This window comes from Oncorhynchus mykiss, chromosome 6, assembly GCF_057628025.1.
Source record: "Oncorhynchus mykiss isolate SJ-2025 chromosome 6, ASM5762802v1, whole genome shotgun sequence".
Classification (NCBI taxonomy): domain Eukaryota; kingdom Metazoa; phylum Chordata; class Actinopteri; order Salmoniformes; family Salmonidae; genus Oncorhynchus; species Oncorhynchus mykiss.
This window is the reverse complement of record NC_143027.1, coordinates 36,377,051-36,399,501: the sequence shown is the minus strand read 5'-3', so window position 1 is coordinate 36,399,501 and position 22,451 is coordinate 36,377,051. Positions and strand designations below refer to the sequence as shown.

Below are 22,451 nucleotides of genomic sequence, written 5' to 3'. Positions count from 1 at the left end.
CTGAAAAGCTGTAAAACGGACTAAATCCATTTGGATGAACTACATCACCATATTATTATACATGTTGGGGTTTCAGTTGAAATAGACATGCTTCCTGCCAGTCTAGCTGTTGGAAGCAGTGGGGCACCGTACAGTAGTGAGATTAACGAGGTAACAAGGGTAAATCCCCTGTATCAAAAAGGTACAAGTTGGCCATGTGTGGTGTTTGTGGCAGCAAAATACTTCCCAGATGGAGAACACATTGACCCCATTTGCTGGATTACAGGTCCAGTCACTCCCAGCAACAAACAAACATTCTCATCGCTCTCTCCCTTCCTAACCACTTTATCTTCAGTCAGCCTGATAATGGCTCTCCGCCAGACTATCGTCCAGATGATGTGTCTGGGTGTTAATGTTAGCACCTCTGGTGTGAATGTGGAAAGTGGGAACACCTAGCCAGTGAAATATGAGCTCTGTTAGATTATAATAGTGACACACCATCACTAACAACCTGTTCATAATACACCCCTACTTAAAGTCCAAGCATAGGCTGAATACGTCCATAAGGAAATATCATTGCCCGAGTGAAGAATAGGTCAATGGACGTGGACTGAGCACAGAGTAGAAGCATATTCAAATTTTGACAGCAGCATACCACCCTGCATACCACTGCTGGCTTGCTTCTGATGGGAGACCAGATGCTGCTGGAAGTGGTGTTGGAGGGCCAGTAGGAGGCACTCTTTCCTCTGGTCTAAAAAAAATATCCCAATGCCCCAGGGCAGTGATTGGGGACACTGTCCTGTGTAGGGTGGCGTCTTTCGGCTGGGACGTTAAACGGGTGTCCTGACTCTCTGAGGTCATTAAAGATCCCATGGCACTTATCGTAAGAGTAGGGGTGTTAAAAACTTCTTAAGGTATAGGGGGCAGCATTTTCACTTTTGGATAAATAGTGTGCCCAATTTCAACTTCCTGCTACTCATGCCAAGAATATAAGATATTATTAATTTAGTATCTTACATGTGTGATTTAATGAAAGTTTGATTTTTCTATAATTTTATTTGAATTTGCCGCACTGCATTTTCCCTGGCTTTTGGCCAAGTGGGACGCAAGCGTCCCCTATACCATAAGAAGTTAACCCCGGTGTCCTGGCTAAATTCCCAATCTGGCCCTCAAACCATCACGGTCACCTAATAATCCCCAGTTTACAATTGGCTCATTCATCCCCCTCTCCCCTGTAACTATTCCCCAGGGTGTTGCTGCAAATGAGAACGTGTTCTCAGTCAACTTACCTGGTAAAATAACAGATAAATAAAATTAAAAAATTACACCTCAGGACGGGGCGACCAAGCAATATTGTGAGCAAGTAAAGAGAGCTCTACATTATTATTCTGAAAGGAATTATATGGAGGCTGTGCTGTTGCTGTGTGTATAAGCAGGTATGTGTGTAGATGTATGCGTGCGTTTGTTAGACAACTCAAATTCAAACCTTTCCAATGGAGGATATATTTTTTTTATTACTGGGAGTAATATTTTTCCGGCTAAAATAAAATATTGTAAAAATAAAAAAAGTGATGTCTCCTCTCTAAGGACACCGGGTGATGCGTTGGATAAAAAGGTAAACAATGACTGCCTCCAAAGTAAATCAACCTAAACTTCCCTAAACTCCATACACCTCCCTATAAGATGGTTTCGTCCACTACCAAATATCAGCCCTGTATTGGCTGTGAATGTTTTCCTCAAACCTACTAGTTCCATTTGTTTAGTAGTCTGCTAATATATCTGCTCTATTGTCAACCACTACCCAAAAGGCTTCAAAGACATTGCCATCACAGCCCTGAAAGATGGTCCTCTCTCTTGACCCCAATGGTGTCCACTACTAAGAGAAATTGCTTTGTTCTTAACTGACTTGCCTTGTTAAATAGAGGTTGAATAAAGTACTCTGTCCGGCCACCTCTCTGACCTGGACGGCGCCACACACCCACACAGAGAGAGAGAGAGAGACAATGACGTAGTGGTGGGGAGACTGCACTGACCCAGGGCACATAATCAATGTTTACTGGTATTTTGTATTCATGTCCTGTGTAGCGCTCTTCCTTCACCTTGAGCAGAAAGAAAACACTAGATGGTTGTAATGTTCGCTAAAAAGGAAAAGGACAGCTAACATCTATGCGAGAGGTTTCAGTAATTAGCCTAACCTACACAGGGCGAGCAGTACATGCGTATGCCATTACGTTTTGAAAGTGACTGGGATAAAGATCAAATTAGGCCTAACTACAGTACAGCTCATTCATAGGTAGACAGCCACCATGCTAGCTGATAGAACAAAGCCCACGAGGTCACAGAACACCATCACCCCGGTCAGTGTCGTTTCATTTGTCGTCCCTCCCGCGACACGGCAACGTCAGTGAGGAGAACTCTGCTTCACCTGGGTCCAGCTGCTGTGAAAAGGGCAAGCACAGGGCCATAATCGCTCTTCACCTCACCGCTCTTCCCGACAACAGACTCAGGCCCATCCCCATCATATCCCCGTCCACTAGCCTCCTAATGGCCCACTAGGCTCATAACTACAGCCAGCTACGGGTGGCTCATCTCAGGAAAAGCAGAGGTTTCCCCATGTATATATCCGTGACCCTCGGATGACTCCACACACCCCTCGCCTCCCCCAATCTGGCCCGCCAGTGACCTCCTAATAGGGGGAGAGCGAGTGGGTCTGCGATCCTGTTTGAATGGAGCTGGGCGACACAGTCATTCGGGTGTCGAGTACACAAATCTCCCCTGCAATGGGGTCAAAGCCGAGGCTTATTCATTTGTTTTGCTTTATTTCCCCTCCTTTCCTCCTCTCCTCTCCCCTCACCCACCACTTCCCTTTCTAAATCACAACCCATAGCAATCATGCAGGCAATATGGCACTGATGAGACTTCGCCTGAGTGAGAGAAGCGCGAGTGTCGCGTCACACCCCACCAGCCACACACAAACACAGTGGGGCTAGTTAGAGGACAGGAGGCGGAGAGAGAGGCTCTATAGCTGAGATATGGAGAGACGGCTACTTGAATACTGCAAATAGCAGCATAAGAGGAACAGAGCTGTCTGGAGTGGAGGCTGTGTGAATGCCAAAGAGAAACATTCAAATAACTCTCCGCCAGACTGGCAGCTGTTGTAGTAGCAGTACACCCACGGTTCACCATGCAACGCCTCCAAGCAACACATGAACACTACAACGAAAGAGCCCGTTAACTCACTATGAAAGTCATTCAACTAAGTCAAAGACTGATCAGTCTTCAGCGGAGGCCCATCTGTGCCAGAGGGTCGGTAGTGCGTTAGCCTACACAGCCCTGGAGCCAGCAAGCCAGCCAATCAGTCAGCCGGTCAGTCAGCCAGGCATATGACTCCTGGCTGCTCACACCACTCTAATCCCAGGGTGTATCCCAAATGGCACCCTATTCCCTTTATTGGGTACTACTTTTGACCGGGGCCCGTAGGGCTCTGATCAAAAGCAGTGCACTGTGTAGGGGATAGGGTGCCATCGGGACCCAACCCTGCAGAATGAACCCGAAGCCCACACGAGACAAGCCACCTTGCACGGCAGAGTAGAGCAGAGATTTACAACACCCCCAGTCACAACAAAGTCTGTCTGGAGGGGCAAGGGCAGGACCTTTCAAATCACTATACACTACATCCTGGGTGGGACATTAACACCAGACACATGCTGGTAGATTTTGACATCCCCTGGTAGAATGTCTATTCCTCCCAGCCACACTGACAGTTGCTCACACAGAGCAGTTGGGCGCAGTTATTTTATATTTTTCTTATTATGCAAAGCCCCCATGTAAAAAAAAATATAATAATAAAAATAGAAAAACTGTGTGTGTCAGTTCTGGATGAGAGAATCTCAAATGGTACAGTGGTGAAAGCAGGATGGGGTACAGCTGCAGCATAGGTTCAATATTTGGTTCAAACAATAGAGAGAAAGGTGGCGCTCTTGCCCACTGAAATGGGTCAATAACACACACTGATATCCACTTCTGTCTGTCAAGTTCTGAGTTTTCCTTTGAAATCACTTTCAATCAATAAAAATAAAAAAAACATTCATTAACTGTTGTTTTAATGTTACAAAACATGTGCGTGCGTTTTCTGTGAGCGTCATAATTTATTCACCTGCTGAAAAACAAATGAGTGGCTGGTAACATTTGGTCGTCTACCACGCGCTGCAGCAGCTGGACCAAAAAGTTACATTTCCACCCTTCCACAATTCCAACTGATGGCTGATATGTGTGTGTACTGTATGCGTTACTGTAGGGGTGCATGTGTGTGTACTGTATGTCAGCTTGCACGCACTTGTGTTTGTTCACAGTGCATGCCATACGTTTATATGTGTGCATGAACGCATGCAATGGGTCTTATGCATGTTAGCTATGTGTGGTCCTGCCCCTGGGTAGTAGGAGAGGTTAGTGCCCATCCGGCTGCGGACTGTCAGGTTACCCTGTGGGTGTGTCTTCTGGCACCGTACTGGCCTGCATGTCTGCTCCTCTGCCACTGTCTCAGTCTCTTTTCTCTCTCCTCTCCCTCTTCGTGACTGGGTAAGGTGGCCCAGAGCATGCGTCAGCCAGGCCTCTTCCTCTGCTCTTCTTGGGTTTTTTTTCTCTCTCCCACACACACACACACACTCACTCACTCTCTTCCTCTCATCTCCTGACAGCTCCTGACAGGGAGCAGCCCTGCAGCTGGTCGCCAGTCGCTCTCGCCCCAGCAGGACGCTCGCTATGGCGCCATGTGAATCTTCCCTGACCTCCTCCTCCCCTCTCTTTCTCCTCTTGCTGCATGCCTGAGACAGAAGGTTGGAGAGCAGCCCTCGCCCCTGGCAGCCGACCAGAGAGCACTAAGCTCATCCGCCTTGCACGGCGCTCCACTCACTCCTGCTGCCTCCTGGAGCATGCGACACGCCACCACTACGCCCAGACCCATCGCTGGCCCCCTGAAAGAGACACTGAAAGCCCTGGTACTCTGTGCCCAAGCCAGGGCTCCGAATACACACAGGTCGAATCGACCCACTGACTGCCACAGCGATGATATGCTTGTCGTCCCCCCCCCCCATGGAGCTACATGTGGACCGACCTCTTGTACGCTCACATAGGGATTAAAACAGACTGCTGTCTAAGGTCTCTCTCTCACAGCTCTCCGTCGGTCTTCCGGGTCAAGCGTCTCAAAATTGGCAGTCAATTTAGCAACAGTGTGTGGCTTTAGGGTCATGTTAATCACACAGAGACATGCAACACATCTCGTCTCGTCCCTTGCCTATATTCACGCTCCTATCTACGAAAATGATTCGACCATTTGACACCAGTGACCACTCACTCCAGCAAAGACAGTATCAGTCAACCCACGGCGTGCAAACATATTGATCATGCAATTTGTAAGTTATTGCCCTAAAAAGGAGCAAGGGATTTTGTGAGAGTACAGTGCACTGACTGGGTAAAAATGAAACTAAGTTCCAGGCTCAGCTTTGTGGGTTGCCAAACTCTACTGCCTGGCTGCCTGACCTGGCTACTAATTACACGTGATAAAGTAACATTTTAGGCGTCTTCCCTGGCAGCCTTACCACGACATGGAATCTACTATTCAGAATAAAGGTTGAGCCCTGCTAAGATTGATCGTGTGGTGGGTGTTCTGCCTTCAGCCTTGATTGTTTATTTCTTCCCACTGCCACAAAGGACAAATAAATTACCAATTGCTCTTTTAACAGTTAACCTTTTACACTTACACTGCATGTTTACATAGAGACATTACATTGAGGAAGAGAATGTAGATGTATGGGACGGTGTGTGGCTTACCTTGTCCTTCTCGTGTGGCAGGAGGCGGACGGGCGGCAGGGAGTCCAGCACCACAGTACCCGTCCCATCTGACTGGGAGCTGCGGCTGATGAGGCGGAACAGCAGCCCATTCTTGGCCACTCTACCGTGGGCACACGCCCGCTTCAGCGCAACCCTCAGCTGCTGGTGGAACAGGCCGGGCCCCATGGAGCCACTGCCGGACAGGTAGGCCGCCACGTCACCCTGGCACTTGAGGAAGCGCTCAACACTCTTTAGGGTGGAGCCCCCTGGCTCATGAAGCCCATCCAGGGAACGCTTGATCAGCTTGTTCCAGTCCAGTCCTGGTTTCTTCCCAGAGTGATGGTGGCTTCCCCCATGACCCCCCTCCTCATGATGACCATCCTCTCCGTCTCCTTCCCCTTCACCGCTGCCCAGGCAGGGCTTGGTTTGAAAGGCCAAACGGCCGGGATTCTCTGGGTCCTTGTAGGAGTTGAGCCCCTTGTTAGACACTTTGAGAATAGTTCCATCCTTGACGCTGAGCTCCAGCTGTTCCAGTACAGTCTTGCGGTCCAGCCCGTGGGACATGGACACAGCGTTGCATATCCTTTCCTCCGACGGCCGCTGCTTCTGCTTCTTCACCTTCTTGATGGCCTCCAGGATCCAGGTGGTGTACATCGGGTTGGCCAGCTTCACCATGGCTGTGGCTGGAGGTCACAATGACGACACACACGCTAACACCCGTGGCGGGCAAAAGGTAAGCGTCCTGCGGCCTAAGCCGCCGCCTCCTCCTCGCCCCTCTGCCCAAGGACTATCCTTTGTCCCGGGGCTGCACAGAGTCCCTCAGAGCCTAAGCACGAGCAGCACGACAGGGAGCAGCTCACCATAGCATAGCCCACCCCACCCACCCCCCCCAAAAAATAAAACCTAGTCACCCACTACCCTCTCCCGGTAGGGTCAGTTAGCCTGAGGGAGAGCAGTGTCGTGGAGCACCAGATACTACACTAACTCTGGAGCTGTGGAGGACTGACTCGCACACTACGGCGGCTTTCACAATAACACTTAGGTATCTCCAACTACTGCCTGTTTCAAAAGGACAGAGGGAGAAACAGATAGAAACTTGTTGATTCAGTCTCCAATCAATGTAAATAACAGGCTCTCAATGTGATGTTGAAACTGTGACCGTCATCTTGAGTTGAAGATCAGTTGTAGTGTTTGGGAAGTGCAGGAGGACTTAAATGTCTTTCAGCCACGCGGCTCCAGTCGTTCTCTAGTCGTTCTCTTTCCTCTCTCCCTAGCGGTATCCACCTGTTCTAAGGCCTGGAAGGGAACAGATATCACACCCCATGGAGCAGCAAGGGCAAATCACCGTCACACCAATTGCACTTCAACAGGAAACGCACTCTGCGAAAAAAAAGGACACACACATATGGCAGGGTCAGAGAAACGATGTGCAAGAGGGACAGCACCAAGACTGGGTCACAATCGCTAGACAAAAATTGTAATAATAAAAAAAAAAGTGTCTTAAAATGAGTTTTATATTGGAGTTGAGGTAATACTGCCGTTTCAAACATTTGCTTCCTTTAGTGCTTACTGAATGCAACCTGTCAGAACACATGTACAAACACACTTCTCAAAACACCAGCAGCACATAAACACGACAGTTAACCCACATGCGTTGTATGTGATAAATACATGCTACCTGAAGTCTAGATCAACATTACAGGACATGGGCAAAATAAAAAGCTAAAAGATTAAGGTTAAAGATTTGAGATACAAAACACATTTAGGTGGGGAAGAGAAACCCGAGCAAAGAGGGCATGACCCAGATCTAAACATTGTCTTCCTTCACCAGTAGCTCAGGACAGTCCCAGACTAGTGTCTGTGAGTAGGTAAACCTAATCAACTGTGATAATGGAGGTAACTTTACAAAGTCTGGTTCACTATGTTTTTGTCTAATCCCCAAAACCACAGTAACTTTCATAACTGTGATGATAGTAACACAAACACTAGCCGAGAAGGCCACACCACACTTACATGCTACATAACTAGTACAGTATCTTCATATACTTTTCACATCATCATGAATTGGGTCAGAAAACAGAGATTGATCGCAGGTAATAACAACACAACTGCACAGATTATGGGAAAACTAGCCACATGTGAGAAACACTTGTTATTATGACTTTGCCAAGCAACATGGTTATCACTTTACATAGCAGAACAAATCAACTGAAATAGCAACAACAACAAAACACCAGCAAGCCACTTCTCATGGCTAGTTAGCTAACGTTAGTTGTGTTCAAGTGCCTTATATCAGCAAGCATGCAAACGTTAGCTAGCTAGCTTTCTACTCCATGCACAACATAAACATGATAATTGATTACATATGTATGGTAGTCAGTAACTGATGAAGATAAATCGTTTAAAAACTATGCTGTGACTTAGTAGCTGTGTTCGTTATCTGGCTAACATTGAGCATGTGTCTATCGTTAGTTAGCTAACGTTAGCCATGTCGGTCAAAACAGATTGGTGGTTAACGTTCCAGTTAGCACAGCTAGTTACAGTAACGTTAGCGATCCATGAAACAGCCCCAAGTGCCTAACTTTCTCAATATTTCCTGCTCTGGCTCTTTACGTCACTCTAGTACTGATATGAATTGTCAGGCAATTATGTGGTTACAAACCTTCCCGCGAACTGAAGTTATTTGCTTGGGAGTAGTGACGAAATAGCTCAAAATAGTAACAACGTGTAGTCTCGGTGAAGGAAAACCGTGTTTTGACACAATCAACAATGACAGATTCATACAACGCCCGAGGCTTCAAACAATAACACATAGCCATCACAATGAATAATTCCATTTAGAATGTCATGGATGATATTCGCGGTGAGATCACGGCCTACAAAGCCGAGGCACAATGTAAATTACAAAACGGCCATAACCGCTATCCGGCAAGTGCAAACATGAAGATCTCAAAGTACTGGAGAATGTTCCATTAACATGACATGTTCTATGGCCGCTCGGCCTACGCCTCGGCTCTGGGTGAAAATATTTCCCCGCAAGACGCGTCCCTACACACCGCTAAATAACCATCACCTCTCCCTACTTCCTTCCTCCATCACCCACCCTCCCACCTAGTGCCTGCGGTGAAGCCAAGGCCGTTGGAGCGAAGTAGGCCTCGGCTCACTCACTCGCCCCCTCCTTCCTTCCATCCAACCAACCAACCACGGCCCCCCCTCGCGATCTTCATCTCCCGTACCCCTTTCCCTCTACCTCTCGCGGTTCCCAGAAAGCTAGGACGGATCCAGTTCGGGTTTTAAAGGGAAGCTCGGATAACTTGTAATATCCTCTCCCCACTAGCCGCTACTCACCGTAATTTCGTGTCGAGTTGCCGAGTAGAATGTGCCAAAAATCATTCGAATCAGAGACAACAACAAGCCCAAAAATGCAGCCAGAGACCAGAGGCTCCAAAGCTGACGCCATCTTTGAGTGGAACAGGAGCTCAGCTAGTGGGGGAGGGGGGAACAGTCGGGGCAAGGGACCGTCTGCATCGTTCAAACGCAAACCCTAGTGGACCGGACAGGAAAATACACTGCAAGGGGAGAGGGGGGGGGGACAACAGAGTTGAAGCTGTGAGGGGTGGATATTGGTTGAACACATGAAATGGAAGAAAGGGACAGATGGTGAAGGGATAGGTGTTCTTGCTTTCTCCACTGGGGCGCGCGCACACGGATATTGCCGTTTAGGGGAACGTCTGAATTTATGCCTTACAGCTGGCTCGTAAGAGAAATCAAAGCAACTGAGTGTGGTTTTAATGTTAGAGGGTATTTAAAGATCAAACAAGAGCCCTCCACACAGCCAGGTAGGTTCTGCAATCTATTGCGGCAGCTCTGTTATTTATTAGAGCAGGAGAATGAACCAGCAACTTATACAGTCTCGAAATAGGCCTAAATGTTGAGGGCTTGTTACTATATATCCGACCATGCTTAGTAGGCTATCACTTGACAAAGCCTATCTGTTTATGTTGAGCGTTTATTCCCCGCCAGTCAGATTATGATACGTGGGCAGCTATTATGCTCCCACAAAAAAACGATTATGTAAATTGCCCGCAATACCAAGCAACAGTAAACCACACCATAATAATAGAATTTCGGATTTCAACCTTCAATAGCTCTTACACAAAGCTTGCCATGACTATGTAAATTATATATTCTGAATCAGGGTAGGGTGGACAAAAATACACCGCTTTTTTTTGTTGGAATTTCATTTTTTTCCTTATTTACAATCATCGATAGCAATAGAGTCAGGGGAGGATGGACAAAAATATAAATATTATACATGTTTTTCTTCAGGCTTTCAATCTTTAATATTTCTTGCATAAAGCTCTTACACAAATGGCAAGCTTTTTTATATATATATATTTTTGTCCATCCTCCACTGACTCAGAATATATAATTTCATAGTCATTGCACACTTTGTGTAAGAGCTATTGAATATTGAAAGTAAGTACATTTTAAAAATGACATTTTTCTAAAAAATGTTTTACTTTCACCAACAACAAAAAAAGAATGGTCATTGTCCTGGCAAGCTATGTGTAACAGTTATTCAAGATTGAAAGCCAGAAGATTTTTTAAAATTGTACCACCCCTCCCCCCCTCCTAAAAAAAAGCGGTGGATTTTTGTCCATCCCCCTGATTCAGAATACATCATTATCAGATTCATGAAATGCTTTGTACTGAAGATTGAAATCCAAAATATATTATAAAAACATTTTTCTAGGTGTGGATTATTCTCCATCCACCCGATTCAGAATATACCTTCTTCATAGTCATCGCAAGCGTAGTTCAAAAGCTGTTGACGAGAGAAACCCGAATATCCAATACAAAACTAATTTCACCTCGGTACCATATCAACACCACCTATGAATGTTCTGCATTTCAGAAAGGGGGCTGCTTTCAACCCTGCTTGAAACAATATTATGTTTTTTATTTGCATATTAGTCTGAAAGGTAAGTCATTTAGGCATATCAAGAAGCTGATTAAACAGCATGATCATTACACAGGTGCACCTTGTGTTGGGGACAATAAAAGCCCACTAAAATGTGCAGTTTTGTCACACAACAATGCCACAGATATCTCAAGTTTTGAGGGAGTGTGCACTTAGAATGCTGACTAAAAGATTGTCCACCAGAGCTGTTGCCAGATAATTTAATGTTAATTTATCTACCATAAGCCACCTCCAATGTCATTTTAGAGAAATTGGCAATATGGCCAACCGGCTTCACAACCGCAGACCATGTGTATCCACACCAGCCTAGGACCTCCACATCCGGCTTCTTCACCTGCAATGGGGTCTGAGATGAGCCACTTGGACAGCTGATGTGCAAACCCACAATTTCAATCTAAGAATGTATGCACAAACTGTCAGAAATCGTCTCAGGGAAGCTCATCTGCATGCTAATCTTCCTCACAAGGATCTTAACCAGACTACAGTTCTGCATTGTAACTGACTTTAGTGGGCAAATGCTCACCTTCGATGGCCACTGGCAGTCTGGAGAAGCATGCTCTTTACTGGTGAATCCCGGTTTCAATTGTACCGGGCAGATGGCAGACAGTATGTATGGCGTTGTGTGGGCGAGTGGTTTGCTGGTGTCAACATTGTGAACAGACTGCCCCATGGTGGCAGTGGGGTTATGATACGGGCAGGCATAAGCTACAGACAACAAACACGTCTGCATTTTGTCAATAACAATTTGATGATTGTGGACTACAGGAAAAGGAGGACCTAGCACACCCCCATTCTCATCGACGTGGCTGATGTGGAGCAGTTTGAGAGCTTCAAGTTCCTTGGTGTCCACATCATCAATAAACTAACATGGTCCAAGCACACCAAGACAGTCGTGCAACTCTGTTATTATCTATGCATAGTCATTTTAATAACTCTACCTACATGTACATATTACCTCAATTACCTCGACTAACTGGTGCCCTCGCACATTGACTCTGTACCAGTACTTCCTGTATATAGCCTCGCTATTGTTATTTTACTTCTGCTATTTAATTATTTGTTACTTTTATTTCTTACCTTTTAAAAAAAAATATTTCTTAACTGCATTGTTGGTTAAGGGCTTATACACTGGGGCAAAAAAGTATTTAGTCAGCCACCAATTGTGCAAGTTCTCCCACTTAAAAAGATGAGAGAGACCTGTAATTTTCATCATAGGTACACTTCAACTATGACAGACAAAATGAGGGGAAAAAATCCTGAAAATCACATTGTAGGATTTTTAATGAATTTATTTGCAAATGATGGTAAAATCTAAGAAATTGTTGCATGTTGTGTTTTTATTTTTGCTAAGTGTATGTACATAAGCAGTAGCGACCCGTTATTCAGGGCATGTGGGGTAGAGCCCCACCTGTTTGACATTGCTCTTATATTCAGTAGTTCCTCCCGACTGTATGTAATGAAACCCAAGATTACCTGGGGTACCAATGTAAGAAATAACACATCAGTATTAGTGGGTTCGATTACAGGCTCAAAATGGCCAGAAACAAAGAACTTTCTTCTGAAACTCGTCAGTCTATTCTGGTTCTGAGAAATGAAGGCTATTCCATGCGAGAAATTGCCAAGAAACTGAAATCTTGTACAACGCGGTGTACTACTCCCTTCACAGAACAGCGCAAATAGGCTCTAGCCAGAATAGAAAGAGGAGTGGGAGGCCCCGGTGCACAACTGAGCAAGAAGACAAGTACATTAGTGTCTAGTTTGGGAAAGAGATGCTTCACAAGTCCTCAACTGGCAGTTTCATTAAATAGTACCCGCAAAACACCTGTCTCAATGTCATCAGTGAAGAGGCGACTCCCGGATGCTGGCCTTCTAGGCATAGTTGCAAAGAAAAAGCCGTATCTCAGACTGGCCCATAAAAATAAAATATTAAGATTGGCAAAAGAACACAGACACTGGACAGAGGACTCGTTTTACTGTGGATATATATACTTTTGTACCTGTTTCCTCCAGCATCTTCACAATGTCCTTTACTGTTGTTCTGGGATTGATTTGCACTTTTCGTACCAAAGTACGTTCATCTCTAGGAGACAGAACACGTCTCCTTCCTGAGCGGTATGACTGCTGCGTGGCCCCATGGGGTTTATACTTGCGTACTATTGTTTGCACAGATGCACGTGGTACCTTCAGGCATTTGGAAATTGCTCCCAAGGATGAACCAGACGCTTGGAGGTCTACAATTATTTTCCTGAGGTCTTGGCTGATTTCTTTTGATTTTCCCATGATGTCAAGCAAAGAGACACTGAGTTTGAAGGTAGGCCTTGAAATACATCCATAGGTACACCTCCAATTGACTCAAATGATGTCAGAAGATTCTAAAGCCATGACATCATTTTCTGGAATTTCCCAAGCTGTTTAAACACACAGTCAACTTAGTGTATGTCTACTTCTGACCCACTGGAATTGTGATACAGTGAATTATAGTGAAATAATCTGTCTGTAAATAATTGTTGGAAAAATTACTTGTGTCATGCACAAAGTAGATGTCCTAACCGACTTGCCAAAACTACAGTTTGTTAACAAGAAATGTGTGGATTGGTTAAAAAACGAGTTTTAATGACTCCAACCTAAGTGTACTTACGACTTCAACTGTATATATAGGGGAATGGGGATTCCTAGTCAGTTGTCCAACTGAATGTATTCAACTGAAATGTGTCTTCCGCATTTAACCCAACCCCTCTGAATCAGAGAGGTGCAGGGGGCTGCCTTAATCGACATCCACGTCTTTGGCTCCCAGGGAACAGTGTGTTAACTGCCTTGCTCAGGGGCAGAACAACATATTTTTACCTTGTCAGCTCGGGAATTCGATCCAGCAACCTTCTGGTTATTGGCCCAATGCTCTAACCACTAAGCTACCTGCCACTGTATATACTGTATATATACAGTACCAGTCAAAAGTTTGGACACACCTACTCATTCTAGGGTTTTTCCTTTTTTTTTACTATTATTCTACATTGTTGAATAATAGTGAAGACATCAAAATTATGAAATAACACATATGGAATCATGTAATAAGCAAAAAAGTGTTGAACAAATCTATTTTATATTTGAGATTCTTCAAAGTAGCCACCCTTTGCCTTGATGACAGCTTTTCAGACTTTTACTTTTTCTTAGAAAGTAATACTAAGTTCATGTTGTGACGTAAGCTGTTAGTAGCCCATGTGCCTCACCCTAATAATGTTGGTCCCTTTCCCCCTCTTAACTTAGCCTACTGTTCTGACTTGGTGGTACACATGTAGCCTGTAGCCTGTTTTATAGAAATTGTGTCATTGAATTTATCCTTTTATTTATCCTATGGTTCTGACTTGGTGTACAGGCTACTGTAAGAACGATCCATGTTCTGAATTCTGTCGCTGTACATTTCAAAAGTGCCGAACAAATAGTTATATTGATTACGTCTGTCCTAGCTCATTAATGTCTTAATCAAAATTAAAGATGGCCTCTTATGCTCTCGTCGTTCCCTTATGCTATAGTTTGTACATCTCAATTGTCAGCAGAAACCACATTTGTTTAAGCAAGTCAGCCATATCAGCTATGTTTTTGTGAAATGGCACTAAATGAGGCTTAATTAGCTGTTTCGCTGCCAGACAAGGCTCCGCTGATAGCCAGGTGTAGCGGTGGTGAGGATTCACTCCATGGTGCTGAAAAGAAAGCTCTGCTGTTGGGACAGCTTTGTGTAGGCCCTAACACCTCCTCGATCACACCGACAGCATCATTGCATTTTGGTACACCAGAAGTACATTAATTTCAAATGGAAAACTGTGTTTGCCTTGCAGCATTGCATTGCAGAGGCAGTGCGTTCTGTGTGGTACATACGTTGGATTTATCGAACGTATGCGTCAAACTGTATGCATAGACTGCTTGACAGAAATGGTAGCAGAAGATGAATTTTGAACTTTGGTTCCACACATCCAGATGATGCTGTGTATTATTTTGCACAAAAACACTGTCGGTGTGAGCAACAGTTTGTGGGCACAGTTTGTCACCGTTTTATAGTGCAATTAATGTATTGTTTAGTGTTGTGTAGTGGCTTTGCTGGCATGCATTTAAAACATTTTTTTTTGCCACTGTGCATAAGTGCATTGTCTCTTTGGGCTACATCTAGCCCATTCATTGTCTCTTTGGGCTACATCTAGCCCATTCATTGTCTCTTTGGGCTACATCTAGCCCATTCATTGTCTCTTTGGGCTACGTCTAGCCCATTCATTGTCTCTTTGGGCTACGTCTAGCCCATTCATTGTCTCTTTGGGCTACGTCTAGCCCATTCATTGTCTCTTTGGGCTACATCTAGCCCATTCGTTGTCTCCTTGGGCTACATCTAGCCCATTCGTTGTCTCCTTGGGCTACATCTAGCCCATTCGTTGTCTCTTCGGGCTACATCGAGCCCATTCGTTGTCTCTTCGGGCTACATCGAGCCCATTCGTTGTCTCTTCGGGCTACATCGAGCCCATTCGCTGTCTCTTCGGGCTACATCGAGCCCATTCGTTGTCTCTTCGGGCTACATCTAGCCCATTCGTTGTCTCTTCGGGCTACATCTAGCCCATTCATTGACGCTAACTACCTTTAGCGTCTATTCATGAAGTTATCATCTGACTGGGGGAGATAAGAGCCCCAGCGCTCTTTCGGATTGTTAACATGCATCACTTGCGGTACGGTTTTGGAAACATAGGGAACATATCTTTCATATCAGCTAGAAATAAAAACAAATGAAGGTTAAATTATTACACACCTTTATAGGGTTCGAGTTAGCGTTCCCACATGGTCATATTTCTATGTTACAGCAGATCACAGTTATGTGGAAATATGTCCCTGTATCTTTTTTTATTTGAAAGACTATATTTCGCTGTTATGAAAGATAATTCCATGTTTCGACAACCTTATGGCAAGCAATGATTATTTATGTTTCTAAAAGTGAAAACAGAGCATCGGGATTGTAGTTCACATGGTCCCACCTGTCAGCGGTGCTTATAGCTGAAAACCCTTGGGATAAGGCAAAATGCCTTGTCAAGGCCTTGGGTTCTCCAGAGCAAGGCTACATCATGGGTCCATGCTATTCGGAATCCTTGGGGAGTACCTACCCAATTGACGTTGACATTTTAAATGGTTACAGTTAGGGTAAGGTTAGAGTTTAGGGTAAGGAAGTCCCACAGATCCTAGACTGCACTGACCCTACATCATGCATGGATCATGCATGATGTTTACACAGGCAGCCCAATTCTGATCTTTTGCCAATAATTGATATTTTGACTGATCAGATCATATCTTTTGCTAACAACTGGGGAACATATTAGAATTTGGCTGTTAGAAATTACACTATCGACAATGTAGCCTATAATGCATTTAAATCTGTCAACCACATGGATTTTAAAATGTCCTTAATTCTTTAGTTTCCTCTTTGCTGAATAGAAAACAACATCTGCCTGTCTATCAAACAGGCAAAGACCAGCCCTCCTTATTAGAACTCCCTATTCATGGATGCAAAATGTAATTATCTGAAGCTTTGTTTAAAATGATTAGCCCCCTGCAGTCCTCGGAGTGGGATTATCAAGTTATAAAGGGAGCAATTAGATCAGAAGAGGTTTTCCCTGTTTAGAAAAAACACATGAGACAAAACATATACACCACATATGCACATTGAAGTAGCTACCTGTAGGCAAGGTAGGTACATACAGTGGGGCAAAAAAGTATTTAGTCAGCCACCAATTGTGCAAGTTCTCCTACTTAAAAAGATGAGAGAGGCCTGTAATTTTCATCATAGCTACACTTCAACTATGACAGACAAAATGAGGGGAAAAAATCCAGAAAATCATTGAAGGATTTTTTATGAATTTATTTCCAAATTATGGTGGAAAGAAAGTATTTGGTAAATAACAAAAGTGTATCGCAATACTTTGTTATATACCCCTTGATGGCAATGACAGAGGTCAAACGTTTTCTGTAAGTCTTCACAAGGTTTTCACACACTGTTGCTGGTATTTTGGCCCATTCCTCCATGCAGATCTCCTCTAGAGCAGTGATGTTTTGGGGCTGTTGCTGGGCAACATGGACTTTCAACTCCCTCCAAAGATTTTCTATGGGGTTGAGATCTGGAGACTGGCTAGGCCACTCCAGGACCTTGAAATGCTTCTTACAAAGCCACTCCTTTGTTGCCCGGGCGGTGTGTTTGGGATCATTGTCATGCTGAAAGACCCAGCCATGTTTCGTCTTCAATGCCCTTGCTGATGGAAGGAGGTTTTCACTCAATCTCACGATACATGGCCCCATTCTTTCCTTTACACGGATCAGTCGTCCTGGTCCCTTTGCAGAAAAACAGCCCCAAAGCATGATGTTTCCACCCCCATGCTTCACAGTAGGTATGGTGTTCTTTGGATGCAACTCAGCATTCTTTGTCCTCCAAACACGATGAGTTGAGTTAACAAAAAGTTATATTTTGGTTTCATCTAACCATATGACATTCTCTCAATCTTCTTCTGGATCATCCAAATGCTCTCTAGCAAACTTCAGACGGGCCTGGACATGTACTGGCTTAAGCAGGGGGACACGTCTGGCACTGCAGGATTTGAGTCCCTGGCGGCGTAGTGTGTTACTGATGGTAGGCTTTGTTACTTTGGTCCCAGCTCTCTGCAGGTCATTCACTGGGTCCCCCCGTGTGGTTCTGGGATTTTTGCTCACCGTTCTTGTGATAATTTTGACCCCATGGGGTGAGATCTTGCGTGGAGCCCCAGATCGAGGGAGATTATCAGTGGTCTTGTATGTCTTCCATTTCCTAATAATTGCTCCCACGGTTGATTTCTTCAAACCAAGCTGCTTACCTATTGCAGATTCAGTCTTCCCAGCCTGGTGCAGGTCTACAATTTTGTTTCTGGTGTCCTTTGACAGCTCTTTGGTCTTGGCCATAGTGGAGTTTGGAGTGTGACTGTTTGAGGTTGTGGACAGGTGTCATTTATACTGATAACAAGTTCAAACAGGTGCCATTAATACAGGTAACGAGTAGAGGACAGAGGAGCCTCTTAAAGAAGAAGTTACAGGTCTGTGAGAGCCAGAAATCTTGCTTGTTTGTCGGTGACCAAATACTTATTTTCCACCATAATTTGCAAATCAATTCATTGAAAATCCTACAATGTGATGTTCTGGATTTTTTTTTCTCATTTTGTCTGTCATAGTTGAAGTGTACCTATGATGAAAATTACAGGCCTCTCTCATCTTTTTAAGTGGGAGAACTTGCACAATTGGTGGCTGACTAAATACTTTTTTGCCCCACTGTAGGTAGTATAGGTAGGCAGGTAGACATGCAGGCTGTGCTACCTGTAGCAGATTTTGACAGAAGAGAAATATCAAATATGTATTCTTACCATACATGAAACCATCATCACAAGCATACGTCTCAAAATATTTAAAAATGGCATCTTTCAAAAATTTCAGTACTATAGTGATCATAAATTTAAACTGAGCAAGAAATAGAAAGCACAGATAGAAGATGGGGAATGCTCATGGCATCCCCCCTTGACTCAGATCTACCATCGCAATCAACATCAATTAATAATGTCATGTACTATCTATTACAGAGATTATATCAATTGATGCAGAAGTCTGGTTTAACAAAAAGAGTGGGAACACCCTCCTGGGTATGGGAGTACTCACTGAATATACAGTGCATTCAGAAAGTATTCAGACACCTTGACTTTTTCAACATTTTGTAACGTTACAGCCTTATTCTAAAATGTATTAAATTGTATTTCTTCCACTCATCAATCTCCACACACTACCCCAGAATTACAAAGCAAAAGCTGGTCTTTTGAAATTTCTGCAAATGTATTTAAAAAAAAAGATATCACATTTACACAAGTATTCAGACCCTTTACTCAGTACTTTATTGAAGCACCTTTGGCAGCAATTACAGCCTCAAGTCTTCTTGGGTATGACGCTACAAGCGAGGCACACCTGTATTTGGGAAGTTTCTCCCGTTCTTCTCTGCAGATCCTCTCAAGCGCTGTCGGGTTGGAGGGGAGCATCGCTGCACAGCTATTTTCAGGTCTCTCCAGAGATGTTCGATCGGGTTCAAGTCCGGGCTCTGACTGGGCCACTCAAGGACATTCAGAGACTTGTCCCGAAGCCACTCCAGCCTTGTCTTGGCTGTGTACTTAGGGTCGTTGTCTTGTTGAAAGGTGAATCTTCGCCCCAATCTGAGGTTCTGAGCGCTCTGGAGCGGGTTTTCATCAAGGATCTCTCTGTACTTTGCTCTGTTCATCTTTCCCTCATTTTTCCTTGATCCTGACTAGTCTCCAAGTCCCTGCCACTGAAAAACATCCCTACAACATGATGCTGCCACCACAATGCTTCACCATAGGGATGGTGCCAGGTTTCCTCCAGACGTGACGCTTAGCATTCAGGCCAACGACTTCTTGGTTTCATCAGACAAGAGAATCTTATTTCTCATGGTCTGAGAGTCATTTAGGTGCCTTTTGGAAAACTCCAAGCGGGCTGTCATGTTCCTTTTGCTGATGAGTGGCTTACGTCTGGCCACTCTACCATAAAGGCCTGATTAGTGGAGTGCTGCAGAGATGGTTGTCCTTCTGAAAGGTTCTCCTATCTCCATAGAGGAACTCTGGAGCTCTGTCTGAGTGACAATCGGGGTCTCTTAGTCACCTCCCTGACCAAGGCACTTCTCTCCCCCGATTGCTCAGTTTGACCGGGAGGCCAGTTCTAGGAAGAGTCTTAGTGGTTCCAATCTTCTTCCATTTAAGAATGCTAGAGGCCACTGTGTTCTTGGGGAACTTCAATGCTCCAGAAACGTTTTGGTATCCTTCCCCAGATCTGTGCCTCGACACAATCCTGTCTCTCAGCTCTACAGACATTTCCTTCGACCTCATGGCTTGTTTTTTGCTCTGACATGCACTGTCATCTGTGAGACCTTAAATAGACAGGTGTGTGCCTTTCCAAATCATGTCCAATCAATTGAATTTACCACAGGGTGGACCCCAATAAAGTTTTAGAAATATCTCAGGGAAGATCTATGGAAACAGGACGCACCTGAGCTCAAATGTAAGTCTCATAGCAAAGGGTCTGAAATAAGGTATTTCTGTTTTTTATTTTTAATAATTTTGCAAAGAAAATCTAAAAACCTGTTTTCGCTTTGTCATTGTTCTACATTGTGTGTAGATTGCGGCTGCAACGTAACAAAATGTGAAAAGGGGGAAGGGGTCTGAATGATGCACTGTATATCACCCTGGCTTTTGGTAAAGCAGATTGGTTTTCTATCCGGACTGATCAACAGTGGGAGCAGATTACTTTTTGGTTTTTGTCCTTGCTGCTGTTTACACACTGGCCCATTGAGGGGTCCTGATGGGCAATATTACCACCAGGCAGAGTGCAGACAGAAGGAGAGGCATTATCATACTTTTCACAGTATTATTCCAATCTTATAGTGTGGAAATAGATATATAAAACACATTTAAATCACGTTTTTTTACTGCACCGGGCCTTTAAAATACAAACAACTGGATTTTGAGCAGTAGAGAAAGATAACAAATGAAAACATAAATGGAACATAATGGAACTTGAAATGAACATTTCCACAATGAAGACAAACACTGCTGATATTACATATATACTAGAGTGTTGAAGAGTCGGTGTAGCTGTGAGTGAGTGACTGCAGTCAATCTTTGCAGTGGTGCAGCCAGACTCATATCACTGTGCAGAGATCCTGTTTTGAGTCCTGCACAGATAGCTAGGCAGCGGCCAGGACTGCTTTTGTCTGTGTTAACTAGAAAGCTTCCTGCTGTGGCTGGCTCCTATCCAAGTTCCAAAACCCCAACCCCACTGCTCACACCCCTCCCATCCTGGAATGGGCTGCTGAAACATACAACGGAAATTTCCAGGCCTGTCCGCCCAAGAACATGCCCCCACTGCATCCCCACCCACATGGCCCCTATTCCCTCCCCTCCCTCAATCCAAAGGGGACAGAGAGCAGCTGGAAGGTGAAGTGCATCGTGTTGGAAACCCAGTGTGGGGACACACTCCAGGAATTGCGGATGGAACTTAAAGTCAAGCCAGACACCTCTCGCACACTCACAAAGTGGTGGAGAACTCTTTCCACGCTTTCCTTTTTCTGAAATCCCCTGAAAACACAAACTCCTCCGCTAGTACCTTAAAGTACCTTTAAAGTGCCTTGAAGTACACTTCTCTGTCAAAGACAGTGCCCAATTGAAAGACAAAGGAGGAGGTTGTGTGGACAACTCTGTTTGACAAATCAATTGTCTTGCTGACTGTACTTTGCAATCCTTTCAGCGTGAGTACATTTACAGCTGTGTCGCTGACAAGGTCATTAACATGAACAACTAATTCTGACTCTAATATAATTAATCCTAAGTGGAGGAGTTCTGTAGTCAGTAACGATGACAGAAATGTACCTCTGCAATGGAGCTACTGACACACTGTAACAAATCCGTAGGTCCATGAAGGAACCTGTGGGTTCAAAACGGGAATTTTAATCTGTCATAATACGAGGCATTACTTTGAAATACCATTTGCTAATTGCTAAACGGGCAATTTGGGTCCTTCTGATACCATAGCTAAACCCTGTTGGAGAGAATCCATTGGCCAAGGCACCATTCCAAACCAATGCCAGTTTTCCATTCCTCCAAAAACCACGATTCTCAGACAAGTCTTACAGTAGGATGCATGTCTTAATGTAGTGCCTCCGATTTTACGTGTTAAGAGAGGAACATTATTGGTGTTTAAACTCAATTGATGGTTTAACTCTGGCTTAGATCCATTTCTGCCATAGACATCTTCCTAGGTGGGTCAGCAGCCCCCAGTCTATTCAGTGTGTTGTTGGAACCCCTTTGTCTATCCCAGACGCAAGCTTGGTTAGGGCTAGGACCCTCCCCTGGGGCTATAGTCACTGATACACAGTGGTATCACAAGCCCCTCTGCCTGAGAGGGCTCAGTCAAGGGATATCAATGACCCAAGTTGTCTTTATCTGGAAGGTTCTGCATACAGAGAAGAATGCTTCAATATCCTGGATGATCAGTGTTTCTGTGCTCATTTACATATCCATATAGATTATTTCAGAAGACAAACCAAACATTACACACATAGAAGTTGAAAGATTGTGAAGATACCATGTGGTGTATGTCTTCTACCGTAGCCTTGTTCCTAAAAAAAGAAGTGTGAGTATTTCCATAGACTAGTCAGTCCATAGACCTTGAGTTGTAATGTGTGGTCTAATATTTACAGAGCAGGATGCCCCTCAGACAACAATGCCCCCTCCAAGAGCCTTTCACATTCCTGTGGGCCCTATTGGCGGGCTGGGGACTTAACCTCTGGAGCTCAACACTCATTGTCTGCACTGCCCCCCCCCCCCCCCCCCCCCCGCTGTCTCTGCAGACTCCCATAGTATACCCCCATTTTCTCATTCCCGCAACATTTACTTTTTCAGTAATCTCCTTCTCAACTAGTATTACTGCTTCTGCTTTAGTAACTTCATTATGAGTCAGGATTCATGACTACTGGGGCATGTGGGTTTGTCTATGAATTAACATTTAGGTAGTGGAGAGTTCTTTAATATCTTAAGTGTTCTGTGGATATGCCTTTGTCCTT

The 22,451-nt window shown here is 44.5% G+C and overlaps 1 protein-coding gene across 1 annotated transcript in view; it reads right to left on the bottom strand.

Annotated features, from left to right (window-relative positions):
• The window catches only part of LOC110525858 (histone acetyltransferase KAT6A), a 37,688-nt gene extending 28,392 nt beyond the window's left edge, over positions 1 to 9,296 (bottom strand). The window contains exons 1-2 of the mRNA XM_036980011.2: positions 9,157 to 9,296; positions 5,809 to 7,188 (exon numbers count right to left, since the gene is read on the bottom strand). Of these exons, the coding sequence (XP_036835906.1) occupies positions 5,809 to 6,483 (675 nt within the window). The 5' untranslated portion in view covers positions 6,484 to 7,188; positions 9,157 to 9,296. The remainder of the gene's footprint in view (positions 1 to 5,808; positions 7,189 to 9,156) is intronic.
• Between the last annotated feature and the right edge of the window lie 13,155 nt (positions 9,297 to 22,451).